Source organism: Canis aureus, chromosome 8 (genome assembly GCF_053574225.1).
Source record: "Canis aureus isolate CA01 chromosome 8, VMU_Caureus_v.1.0, whole genome shotgun sequence".
Taxonomy (NCBI): domain Eukaryota; kingdom Metazoa; phylum Chordata; class Mammalia; order Carnivora; family Canidae; genus Canis; species Canis aureus.
The window spans coordinates 43,520,937-43,534,790 of NC_135618.1; the positions used below are offsets into that span (position 1 = coordinate 43,520,937).

General features: G+C 47.5%; 1 protein-coding gene across 34 annotated transcripts in view; it reads left to right on the forward strand.

The window, feature by feature from the left end:
- Positions 1-13,854, forward strand: part of RBFOX1 (RNA binding fox-1 homolog 1) — a 2,042,337-nt gene that overhangs the window by 1,979,688 nt on the left and 48,795 nt on the right. For all 34 annotated transcript variants that reach the window (XM_077906543.1, XM_077906545.1, XM_077906551.1 and 31 more), the window contains one exon: positions 5,271-5,403. In XM_077906543.1, coding sequence (XP_077762669.1) covers positions 5,271-5,403 — 133 coding nt within the window. The remainder of the gene's footprint in view (positions 1-5,270; positions 5,404-13,854) is intronic.

Consider the following 13,854-nt stretch of genomic DNA (forward strand, 5'->3'; position numbering starts at 1 on the left):
AGGTGGGAGGTGGGGGCTGTGCCTTTGATGGGAGACAGGCAGTAAGCAGTTGACACTTTGGTAAATGGCCCATTTGGCTGGTTGATACACCCACACATCTTCCGTTTAAAAATGTTGATTTGCCTTGATACTTGAGCACATCACAGCATGCCTCTTGTTACATCCCTAAAGTTTCCATTTCATTGAGTTCCATGGTATACAACTCCTCATGCCCAAGAACCGAGTGGGTTATTCTACTAACACTCCCCCCAAAATATGCTATGGGTATAAATCTAGCTGAAGGCCAGGAGTGGGTAGGCAGGGAATGTTGATGTGTCAACAAGATGCGCAATTGGTACTTGCTCCAAAAGCTCTTGCCCTGTTTTCTTTGAGAGAAACTCATTTTTAGCTTATGAGCTAAATCCAATTTTCGTTGCAGTGATACCAGATTTTTCACTTTGATTCATGCTGGATAAGGTTTAAGAGGGAACCTTTCCAGTATAATGAACCTATGTTGTTGTTGTTGGTCTTTTTTTTCCCCCTTCTTCCCTTGTCTCCTTCATGCCAACGACTAAGGATTTATACTGTATCCTCAAAGCAACCTGAATACTTTGCATTGTTCCCCAATGATGGTCTCTTTACATATTTATTAACTGGGAGTTCAGCTAAAAAAAAAAATCAAACTCCAGCACTAGGGGTTTAGAAATGCCTATAATTTGGTGTCTCTTCTTTCTAACACTGTTCTTTCATTAACAAAGAGGCTTTTACAAACATGGGACATGGTGACAGGTTTATGACTTTTATTAACATTAATTTACTCCGTTCCAGAAAAAGCGAGGATGTTGTGAGTTTCCATTTGGCATTTTTTTGCATTAGATTTATTAAACATTTATTGCCCACTTACTGGATCCAAACTCCTGAACTAGGGCATTGATAGACAATGTGATAACATTGACTCAACAACAGAAAGGTGTCATATCCCAAACTAAGCCCCTAATTGAGATGTCTTCTTTCTATGTGATTCAAGGATAAAGCCATTCCAGTCTTGTTTAATCTGTATCTGAATCATCTGTCTAGGTAATTGCTTCAAATATGCATTTAACCGTGTCCCGGCACCAACAGGCCAATGCGCATGGTAGGCAAATCAGTTCCTTCCATCCTAAGAATCTAAAGGAAGTTTAACCAACAGTTGTTAGGTGTTAGTTTGGTTTGGTTTTAGCCGTGGAATTGGCCATTTGTCTTAATGGTGAGCGAAGAGAGCCACTCAGAATCCTAAACCTCCTCTGGCGAAAATGAGGAGAAACCTAGAAAGCTCAGCTATGGATTGGAGGAGTTAGGGATTCTAAAGAGTGTTCTATCCCATTGTTCCTTGTTGCACACACGTATTGCACTCAGAGACTGAGATTTGCTGGATTGCCAGAGAGCATGGTCTGGGTCTGTGTGACAGAAGGAACCTGACCCCACAGGCCCTTCCAGACGTATCAGTGCCTAGGGCGGGTGGTGGGTGGGGTGGAGTTTGAGTCCTGCTTTTCCCCAGGACAAGAACCCGGCTGCCATATCCTGACAGTGCAGCCACTGTGAATGGAACGTGAATTTCCATGAACTCAGGGTTTTGCAGTCATTCCAAGTACAATACTTTTGCCCAAGTCCTCTCCCTTCTTATCAAAATCACACATATCCCGAGTGTGGTTGCCATTCTGGGGCCAGCGCAGCACCTGTAGGTACGACTGTAGAACTGACTTTCATAGGGATCATGACTGAGATCCAACTGTGCTGTTAGCCTACTGCGTATATGCAAATCCCGAGCAGAGTGTTTTGTAGAGAGGGCAATGTTCTGGGAGATGGAAGGTGAGGAGGCAGTAGGGCTGCTGTCCTGGAAGGAGGGAGACTAACCTTGGTTAGTCTAAAGGGTATCCAGGCACCTGCTATGTGCTGAGCGCTCTTCTGAATCAACAGGCAGAGGGGTCTCTGCCCTCAGCAAGTTGACCTTCTAGCAATAGCCAGAGTCCTTCTCTTTGGTTTCTGTCTTCCAAGGTCCCTGATTGCTAGCACCCCCGGGGAGCTTTGTGGCAGCTCTCTTCCAAAAGAGATTAAAACAAAGTAGGGAGGGAGGATGGAAGGAAGGAAAAGAGGACCAGAATAAGAAAGAAGAAAATGTTCATTAATCATGATGACTACCTGGAGGCTTCATAAGGGGACTCCTTGGCAGCCCGAGACTGGTAGCAAAAAAGAAATAGCTGAGCAAACCACCCATCCGGGGGACACCCATGCTTCCTGCACGAAGCCTCTGGTCCAGAGCAGGAACTGAAGAACCTCCTTATTTTGCCTGAGGGCACTTGGCCTCCCAGAAAAGCGAGGTTGACGTGTTGTCCTTCTTGTGTTCCCTTAACAAAATAAGAACCCCTCTCGGAGGAACCCCAAAGGCCTTGCTCTGAGACCTGTAGCTGCCTTCTCCTGCCTCTGGAGGGACCTCTTCACTCCCCACCGCCCCTGCAGCCAAGGGGCACGACCGCAGTCCCAGCTCTACACTTCCAGCAGCTTGTGTTGTCTCCACTCTGCTGCCGAGCTTCTGTTTCATGTTGTATCTCAACATCTAAATCCTCCAAGAATTATTGTAAAACCTGCTTGTCGCTGAGAGGGATCTGGTCTCACTCACTCTGCTCTGGAGCCGGCGATAATGAATGGGTCAGCATAATTACCGTGTCTCCTCACACAGGCAGCCAGCTGTTCTGCCAGATTGTGAATTTTTCATTTTCTTTATTTCAAAATCCAGGGCGTTCCTATGAAAACTCAATATTTGAACTGTGGCGAGATAGAGTTGGGAGTCAAAGCTACGCTCCCTCATTTCCTCGCCAGTCCTGAAGCAAACATCGCCTATCTCGTTACTTCTGGGCCTTTATGGTGTTAGGACTTAGGGGCTTTCCCCATGAAGGTTGACACCTCCCTGCAATGTCAAGCACATGTGTTGAAACACAAGCCCAGGGGCAGTGGGGGTGCGTAGGGGCCGGCAAGCTGAGGGTTAAGTACAGCTGTGTGATTGGACTTTAACAACAGTATTAAAAAAAAAAAAAAAAAAAAAAGGTTTAAAAATAACCTGTATGGTCTTTTCAGACATCAGTGGGAAGATAAAAATCATTCTGACTCGGTTCTACAATCCCAGCATTTTACCCTCCTCCGTCGTGAGAGAAAGATGTGGAAACCATGAGGACACAGGGATCATTCCTGATGATAGCCAGTCGGTCTACACTTTGGGTCCAGGGGTTCCATTGCAGTCTATGTGGGTCTAGGAGGTATATGGAATTGGGGATGGCTTTGGTGGGAGACCCCCACCCCCCTTGCCTCCCCATCCCTTGCCACCCCCCTTGCCTCCCCATCCCTTGCCACCCCCCAAGCAGCTAGGATTTGGTGTGTCCGAGGGCCCCATGGCTAATGGACAGATGGAATGGAGATCCTGCTCCTGAATGTGGTGGTAGGAAGGAGAGAGGCCTCCCCACACACACACATCCTTAGCAATTTGGATGTAAGCTGGAGGCAACTTCATCACAACCTGAAACACAACATCCTACGAGGGGTGAGGTGCTCCCCCAAATGGAGCTCCTGGAGAGCGGAGATTACCTCCCCTTGGGGTAGGATGTTCTGAGCCTCTGTGCTCATGTCACGCCTGAAGAAACTGTCCCTCCCAGCCCTGCCTGTCCTTTCAAACACTGCGTGAGCTCCCAGGGGAGTGGGGGTGCTGTGCAGGGGAGGAAACCCTTGCCACCCTGCTTCCTTTTTCCCATGTCTCCCTCCCTCTGGAAAGCTCCTGTTGGGTCAGGGTCAAGGAAGGGTGGTTGGCCAGAGTCCGTCCATCACTTGGCCTGCCCACAGCCTCCAACTCCACTCTCTTGTGTACGTATTGAAGCCCCCCTTACATTCATCTGGGTGTCCAATATTTAGAACCTACTGTTAATGAAATCAGGGAGCTTCTGCTGACTTGGGGAGGCAGAAGCAAAGACGGATGGGCTGGGGGACGCCTGGAGGCACCTGCCGGATGATAGGGAGAAGGTAACACATGGACTGAGCCTCTTCCCAAAACTGATACCTGCAAGAGGCTGGCTGTTCTGGGCCTTTAAAACAGATCTCCTGCCACAGCGGATCCCCCAGTGTGATTTCCCAGAAAAGCGTGTCCTCCCGGGGATGTGGTTTGGGCGCCCGGCCTGCGGTTTGGTGGGATGGCAGGCCCGGAGCTGGCATGGCGAGAGTCAGGCAAGTAAAAAGGGCAGAAGTGGTTTCCCGAAGGCTTCCTGGGCCCCAGGGTGTCAGGACCTGCAGACCCCCAGAAGGAGGTCCATCCCAGGCAGAGGCAAGAGAATGAATAATCAGGGGTCTCTGGCATCAGGCTTCCTTTCCCTCTCGACTCCTCAGCGAGCCATCCTACTCCGAGAATTCTACTCCAAGGAGGAAAACTCAGCCCCACACCCTCTTCCTAGGAGTTGAGTTCCCAGACTGTCTGTAATCACGGTTCTCGTCTGCATCTTAAAAGCTGTTAAATGGTTTGGGGGCTGACGGGACACCATCGGTAACCATTTGTTTCTTTCCACACTTGCCATGCATGCATGTGCCTGTGGAAACACTGTGTTGCCATTAAAAAATAAGTACAAGCCATATATGTACTTAAAGGAGAATGTGGGAAATAAATAAAAACAGGATGGGGAAAGCAATCAACAGACAACACCCAGTTCAGCCCCAGAGAGAACTAGGAACACCCCAAAACGTGTGCATGTGTATACACAGGCATATACGTGCACGTATGACCGTGCATGCGTACAGTCCCACACAAGCCTGCACGCATACACACCATGTATGTATGGTCCATACACACCATGGCCATGCATGGTCCCGTACACGTGCACACGTGTGTGGGCATCCTACATGTACATCATGTGCCCAGACGCCTAGAAATATCCATTGTGCACAACATGCAGATGTGTGGATAGAGGTAGATGCGGACGACACCCCGCCTGTACTTCTCGCCATCTACCCTCGTAGAGTTTTGGCTTCGTGCAGTGCTCACAGCTCGTCCTGTGACTAAGGGTTCTTTGTGCGTGTCTGTCATTTGCCATATGTCTGGGGCACAGGGACCGCCGCCTTGATGTGCGCCTCTGTCTGTCGGGGCCCCCGGCCTCCTGCCTGTCTCCGGCCCGGGGCAGGTGTCCACCGCGGCCTGCTGGGGAAGGGTCCTGGGGGGCGGGCCGCCCCCAGCGACAGGTGTGCTCCTGAAAGCCTTTGTGTCTCTCTCCCCCCACCCGCAGTGCCCGGCTTCCCGTATCCAGCTGCCACCGCCGCGGCCGCCTACCGAGGGGCCCACCTGCGAGGCCGCGGCCGCACCGTGTACAACACCTTCCGGGCCGCGGCGCCCCCACCCCCGATCCCGGCCTACGGCGGGTAAGTGGGGTGGCCTTCCCGTCCCCGGGCTGGGCCTCCCGCACCGGCCCCCCTCCTGTTTGCGAGCGCATGCTGGTCTTGACTGCCCCACCAGAACCGCCCCAGCATGCAGCCCGGCGCGCCTGCAGTGGAGCACCTTGCAAAGAGTATTGAAAAATGAGTGTAATTTGTCCTGTCATGGTTGGTGCCTTTAAGCATTCTACATGTCACATGTTGTTATGTAAATTCTCTCTGAGACTGAATGCTGGAGAACAGAGAAATGGCTACAGCCAAAGATGTATTTCTGATGATTGCAAACATCTGGTTATTAAGGAGGTTGGATCACATTTGCCCCTTGAATCCGTCTGTGGAGGGACATTGAGTCCCCAAACATCAAGTTCACTGTGGCGGGGTGGGGGTGTCTGGTTCCCCTCCCCAAAGACACCTTGCCCGGCAAGGCTTATGAACCCTTGCCTGAGAAGAGAAAATTAGGCACGGAAGCAAATGCAAACATTGGCAAGTCCAGAGAAATTGGAAGTAAGGCTCATTTCAGTTGGGTTTTCCAAAATGGGCATTTGCCTTCCTTTGCCCCCTGCAAGGAAACGCAGGTTGATGTGTCTCCTGTTGGCGGTTTGGTATCTGTGTGCGTGGACTCTGGAATTGCCAAGTGAGGATCAAGGGATGGTGAGGAATGCTGAGGAACGGTGGTCCTGGTGTGGTGGGCTGCAACTCCAAATGCTGTCCTTTCTTTCTTCCTGTTAAGGGGTCCTCCTGGAACATTCCAGCAGCCCTGGAGTCAGGGAGAAAGATGTCTCCTGTGGTACTCAGGGGATGTTTGGACTGTCTGGAGATGTTTTGGGTTGTTGCAGCAAGAGCAGGAAGGTGCAATGGCATCTAGTGGGTGAAGGCCAGGGACACTGCTCAACATCCCCAGTGCACAGGATGCCCCCCCAATGAAAAGAGTTATCAGACCCCAAATGTCAATAGTGCTACTCAGAAAAACTCTGCTAATGCCCAGGACAGTTTGGCACAAGGCTTTCCTGGCCAATGACTGGCTTTTCTGGTCTGTAGAAAGAACATGGCTGTATTCCAGGCTGTATGAAAAGGGTTAATGCATTTTTTAATAGCTCTGTTGCTTATAAATCTTTTAGAAAACTTGAATTAGCCTAGATCATCTCTCTATTATACTGATGACAAAGGGAACCACTCTTTTTTTCATTATTTATTCATATCTCACCCATTGCAGAGGAGAGCATTTGAAGTGTTTCAAACACAAATGCAATGAGACAAAGTTAAGAATATAAATAAATGAAACTAGATGGAATCATCAGGAAGAGAAAACAAAGACAGAGAGATCGGTCCGCGCCCATGGTTTCTTGTGTTGTCATTAGATGCAGGTCACTTCTGAGTTTCATAGCGGACAAAACAACAGTAAAAATTTCTTTCTCATGGAAAGATGGTGGATGATAACAGACCAAGGATGAAATTGCCCCGAATTCTCCCCACCCTCCAAAAACATGCATCTGTACCCCCTAAGCCTTATGTATCTGGCCATGTGATCTAAGGAAGCATCCACTGTGTTAATCGTTATTTCCAACCTCACGGTGTTGAGCCCGTCTCATCATGGACCCAGAAATGCAGAAGTAAAGACGTGTTATTCCCAAGGTCACACAGTCAGTTGTTATGAAGGAAAGAAACCCACCAAGTTACCCTGTAGGCTCACGTAATTACTAAAGCAAGATTCATAAGCCATAAATACAAAATTGCATGTTTATACCACATTAGCTTGTCGGAAAATTATTATCTTATCTTAGTAGACGGTAATTGTAGCTTTTTGGTATATGTACCCTCCGTATCTCACTAGTATACTGAACGGGAAAGAAATAAAGTAAAATTATATGGCTTATCCTCCCATGAACGATTTATAAAAATCTCAAAATAACACACCTGCCATAAAATTGAAATTCGCTCACTTACAATGAGCTCACTCTTTGCCGGGAATAACCACGCATAACTAATTAACACCACATTCACCAGGAAGAGACACGGGCATCTCCAAATGGTGAAGCAACGTGTTGGCGACTGCTTCAGATGTTAATTAATTTAAGTATTCCAGCAATATTCCTAATCATTTCAGTTATAATGGTACACCGTGTCTCTTTGCTAGTAATATTCTCAGTGGAATCCTGAAACCCCCCTTAGTAGTAAGATGAAATTCTCAACACAGGAAGAGGGTGGTGATGGAGCAGAAGGGCTAGGGGTGCACCCTATGGGTACGTGTGTCCATGTCTATAAGTTCTATAAGAGCCAAGTGCTGGTTGAAAACAGGAAATTCAGCTAGGCTGTGTTGCTGTGTTACAAACTCCCTGGAGTACACTAGCACCAAATGAGAAAAGTGTGAACCCAGCATCTTAAATGAAGGTTTCCCTTTGCTTCTACTTGTTGGTTTAGGCTGCAGGAGAGTGCAGGGAGGCAGCTCATGTTGGAAAGAATAGCAGAGGACAGGACAGGGCAGATATGGGCTGGAGTGGTGAGAGCCCTGGGCTTGAGTGGAAGCAAACAGCAAAGGTATTGGAAACCTACTTCTGTTCCCAAGAAGCGACATTATCAGGATTCAGGTGGTCCAGGTGATAGTGGTGGATATCCTGTAGCTGTTCCTCTCCAAAGCTGTTCCTTTGGTGGCAGAGATTTCTAGATTCGACTCATGTCTTTACTCCAGTACAGTTTAGCCTAGCATCCCAATTCCATGCACTGTGTCTTGCACCTTCAGAGGAGATTCTTCCCATTAGGGGTAGGGTGCACCATGTAGGCTAATAATTTCAATAACTATGATTAGCGATAAGGGTGTCCTGTGAGCACCAAGGGAGGCCCTTTAGCTCAGCTTGGGTTTTTAGGGGTGGCTTCCAGAAAAAGGAGAAATGTAGGATGCACTTAAGTCCGGGCACTTCCTAAAGTTCCACATTGAAATCCCATTCCACCATTCTCCCTCACACCCAGTGATCTCCATCTTTACTAAGGTATCACCTAGCAAGCTGCATTTATTATGGTTTTCCATTTGTCACCAGTTGAAGATACAGCTCACTGGCAACCTAAATCTCTGATCTTCATGGAAGTATGCAATATATACTCTGTTACTGAAATTCCAACCAAAAATGTATCATTTACCCTATTTCCATGTATGGTTTCCATATTGTTTTCCCACAGAACCTCCATGGCTACTTCCATGGAGACTCGGGTGACCCTTGGAGGTACCCAAGATCAAGATAGTCATGCAGGAGGATTCACCAACCATGCCTTCCCTATTCTTCTAGTTCCCTTTATTGATTTGGTTTTCTCCTCCACTTTCTGGTATTTTCTGAAGTTCTTCCCAGCAAGTGAAGAACACAGGTTCTAGAGAGGCCCTATTCTCTTCTTTCTCACATTGCTAAAAAGAAACCTCCTGAGACATTAATACTTGGTCATTTTCCATAGAGGGATCGTGGGAATGAATGGGAAACCTAGACTGAGCCAGCCAACTCACTGTTGATTGTCAATATTAACTGAGTGAGGATGGGCAATGAGTTAGAAACCTAGTGTCTGACCCCCTTTCCTTGGAGGCACCTGCATGCAGGTCACAGACTTCCATTCCCCACAAGCCACAGAGCTGGATTTGGATGAAGGCACTTCAATCATTTATGGAATATATAGATCATAAATAAAATATTAGCTAGTGAATCATTTCCTAGACAGCCGAATGGATCAATCCTTGCATTTGATCTTGGACCCAGTTTTGCTAGAGAAGGCTCAATGTCCAGTCTGTCTTTCTATGACTCACATTTGGGAGAAATTGCCTTTTGGACAATTACCATCCAATGGAGCTTGCAGACTGATGACCCATGGTTGGAGAGGGCAGGTAGATGCCTTTAAGATGTACCCACCAGACTCAGTACAACATCAGATACTAAAAGACAGCAACTGAACCCCAACACCAAAAGTAACCCTGTGAGACTGGCCTCACCAAATCCTTGCTCTTAATTAATTAGTTCCTTAACTATTAAGTACCCATAGATCCTTAGGAATGCTTTCAGGCTAGGTCCTAGAAAGGCCTCGTACACCAGCCTCTAGGACGATGTGCATGCGCCTTTCTGTCCATCAATCAACTATGCTTTCTGGTATTAATATCTAAATATCTTAATCCCCAGACCATATTGTCTGTTGTTTAGGACCTTTCTCATTTGATAGGAACACCAGGAACTAAAGTTATCACCCATTATCAGAATATTTTCCAGAATTCTCTCTAGCTTGTTGTTTATATCTTTGTTTTGTGTGTGAATTCTTGTTCAAATCTCCAGCCAGTGTTAAAGTGTAACTTCTGTTACATAAAAAAAAAAAAAAAGCTTCTAAATTGAATGCATCTATAGACAAACACCGTAAGTCAGTGGTTTTTAAATTTTAGGGGGAGAGGGGAGTGGTATGTGACAGATGGCCTTTAATAATCTAATTAAAAATGTCTTCCCAAGGAAAATGTTGGTGTACACGTACATATATCCATATACAACAGACGCAGTAATATACAAATGCCAGGGAGTTTATGAACCCTTATCTATTGAAAAACAGCTAGATTTAAACACATTAAAATTTTAATTTATTTTCCACTTGGAAGGGACAGTAAGGAAGAGCAGTTTTAAATAACCTCTCCTTCAGGAATGTATTTGTGGTGGTGATATATTACACAAACAGATTGTATAGTTTGGGCATCCTATACTTTCTTTTCTTTTCTTTTCTTTTTTTAAGTAAACTAATTTGCTATAGTGCAATCATTCCCTGCTTGCATTCAACCAAATATTTAACGACTGTTATTACCTTCCTTCCTAAGAAAATGAGATGTGCATTTGCATTATGTTCTTGCAAAAGCATTTGCAGGCCCAAAGTGATTGGCAAGCAATACAATTACCTTTGCATGGCTAGACAGTCCGCCTTTGCATTAAAATTGGACTGCACCTGTTCCATGCATGACGGCAACTCCCTTCGCTTGGACGCGACCATGCTTAATTTATCTATAGACCCATAGTAGCCATCGACTCCTGCCCTCCTTTCCCTACAAATCTGATATTTTAAGTGCACCTGTTTCGTGGGGCTTTAAAAGGTGTTTGGACACATTCCTGGAAACCAGTGTGAGAGTTTATGAGAGCTTTCCTATAACCAGCTCCTGTTTAGAATAGGACCTGGGAGACTGGTCAGTCTCCTAGGTTGGTGCTGTCACAAATGTACACAAAGATAACATGTGCAGGGTGGTGTCCCATAGAACGAAGAGCCTATTCGTCCCTGAGCCACCAGCATCAGCGTCACCTGGTCCTTGTTAGAAATTGGAATTCTTAGACCAGCCCCCCCTTCCCATCCAGACTTATGAAGTCAGAAGCTCTGGGCTGGGCATGGGGCCCAGCCATCTGTGTTATAACGAGCCCTCAGGTGACCCTGCATGCACGCTGAAATTTGACCACTGTCTGCTGCAGCAGTTCAATGCAGATGGTGAAGCCAAGGCTCCCTGTAGGTTCTTTCTATCTGAAGGGTGATGACACTATTCTCCAACCCACAGGGGCAATAAGAAGGCGAGATGGGATAATGAGCGCAGGATGCTTAGACCAGGGACTGAACACGTAGGACTCATTCTATGAATGTGAGGACCAGTATTGTCTGTGCCTTCTCCATCACCAATAGCTTAGGAGGAGAAACAGCATTTTGGTGAAAGTGGCAGCCCATCAACTGGCTTCATTTCATACCATGAACAAGGACAGCCCTATGGGTCTCTTGGTTTTAGAGAATTCATGAAAATATATTACACCCTCTCCATCATTCCCTCCGAAATGTGCGGGTACAGCACTCAGTGAGAATGGGCACTCCCTGCATCCTGTGGTTTATAATAGTGGGAATTCTTAGTTTCCTTTCTCAGCCAAGCACCCCCTCTCCTGCCGTCCGCTGGGCCTCTGAACCCTGCAGGCCCCTGAAGGAGCCTCGGACCTTCTAGACACTGGGGCTTGCATAGTCTGTTCCCTTTGCCTGGAATGCTTTTCCCCCCTCTCTACCTGGCTAAGGCTTTGAGATTTCCGAGGTGCTTGGACAGGTAGCTTCACCTCTTCTGCTAGCACCTCCTACCCCCCACCCCCGGTTGCCCTCTCGGAGCACCTGTTCCTCCTCAACTCCTATCCACACCACAGTTTTACACTTATGTGCATTTATGCACATGGCTTTGAGACCGCACAGCCCCCTCCCTGCAAAGCTCCCTGATGACAGGTTTAGTGATGGACGTTCTTGCCCGTCTGTGCCCTAGTGTAGTTGTTGGAGGACTGTAAGCATTTTGGTAGCAGAGAAATAGTACTCAGCATTCAGTTGCTTTGAGCTTCTCAAAATGAGGATGCTGGATCACATCTTCTCTTTGGTTCTCTGTCTCCAATGCGGGATGTCCAAGTCCCAAAGTAATTTGCCACGGCCAAGCATGGTACAGGGTTTACCCTGCTGAACAAAGGCAAACAAACATCAGGGCCTGTCCTTTCCTCACTCCTGGGAGCTGTTGGTACAAATAGACTTGATATGGAGGCGTGCAGCTGGCCATGACTTCTAAGAACCGCAGCTGGTGAAAGAAGAGGCCACTTTTCCAGCCAGAGCCTCAGCTCAGCCCTCCTGGTCCACATGGGCGTGCATGGGAACACCCCCAAAGTCTAGGCCAGGCTTGGCTCCTCAGTATTCACAGAAGAGCAGTCACAGATGGGATCCCCGTCTAACAAATATGTGGATGGAGGCATGACTTCACATGTTTAAATATATATTAATGTGTAGTTAAAATACTAATATTTGGTTCACACCCAGATCACTTTCTGTAACCACGATGTCCAGCACATTGCTCATGGCTTTGCACCCAGCACCTCACTGCATCCTCTTCGAGGTGGCCACTTCCTAGTCCCTCTCCCCATTTTGCAGATGAGTACGTGATTGCTCAGATAGCTTAAGTGATGAGCCCCCAGCTCACAGCTGCTGGTTGGTGAGGCTGTGACCGGATGGCCATGCGGTTCCCGCCTCACTTGGCTCTTGAATGATGACCTGCTTCTGGAGGAGGATATTGGGAGAGTAGGCGTTCCCAGCCCAGGCACAGCAGCATGGAAGAGTGGGGCCAAAGCAGAGGCTGTTTTGTCACGGCTGTAGGACTAAGCTCTGTGGTTCGGGACCCAGGCTAAATATTTGTCACTCTCCCCCCGTTTCCTCCGATCTGTTCCAAATCCTGTTGGCAGAGGCTGGCCCTGCCTTCTGACCCCCAACAGACACTATCTTTTAATGTTGCAAATGCTGGGAGCACAGCTCAGGGTGCTGTGCACCTCAGTGTCTTGGATTAGGGGTTTTATGCCGCTTGACAAGCCCCCTTGTGAACCTTAGCCCTCTTGGATCAAAATGAAAACAGCTGAAAGTGATTCCTCCCAACCTCCTTGGCATGTGAAATCCTGTCACATTTTTAAGGATAATGGTACTTGGGGTCTAGCCAGTCATGTCTCAAAAGCTCTGAGAAGCACTCCACAGGGTTCTCCAGCAAACCAGTGTCACAGCCGTGTGTGTGCGTGCGTGTGCGTGTGTTTCCAGTACCATCCTCAGGTCCCATACGCTTGGCTTACATGTGGGTCTGCTCTCCTCCCGAAGCCTGCTGGCTCCCTTTGGTAACCAGAGTCCTGTTTCTGTTAGAACCCCGCTCCATTCACTGGGGTGGCTCACTGGTCCTTTGCCAGAGTCCTAAATCATCTATGAACTCCGTGGGGAGTTCTCAGGGAAGGTTATCAATGACAACCACCATCCTGCGGAAAACCTGCACTTGGAAACGCACGCTTTTATAGTCCATACGTCCTGTGATCCTTCGAGAAGCCTGTGACCTGTACAGGCTACATGTGATCCTCATGAAACCCATTGTAACGCTTAGGTATTGTGAGTTAGTTTCCCGTGATTACATGGCTATAAGCTTCTCTTCCTGGCTGCTTCACTCAAGGTATACCAAGAAACTTCTGGAAAAGCCCAGGATTTTCTGCTTCCTGTGAAGTCCTTTCTCTCTGGAATGACTATATATGGATGGTGTCAATGGAACCTCAGTCATAATGTGGGGCTTGCTTGGCCTGGATATACTTTATGAAAATTTACATGCAGGCACCTGTATGTACATACATGTGTACACACGAGCACAAATACATGCATAGATGTGCAAACACAGACCACTACACACTGTATATGCCAGTCTGCACACGTATGCAGTTATACACCTGGGCAGGCATACACGTGCACACACACACGTGTGCTGACATGCACATGGTACCACACCCACAATCCGCTCGCCTGCATGCACACAGAGCACCCACGTATACAAACACATGTGTGATCTTGCACACACACATGATCACACACGTGTAATCAAAGATATTTTCCTACACTTACCACGAAGGAGTGGCAACTGGAATTATCAAA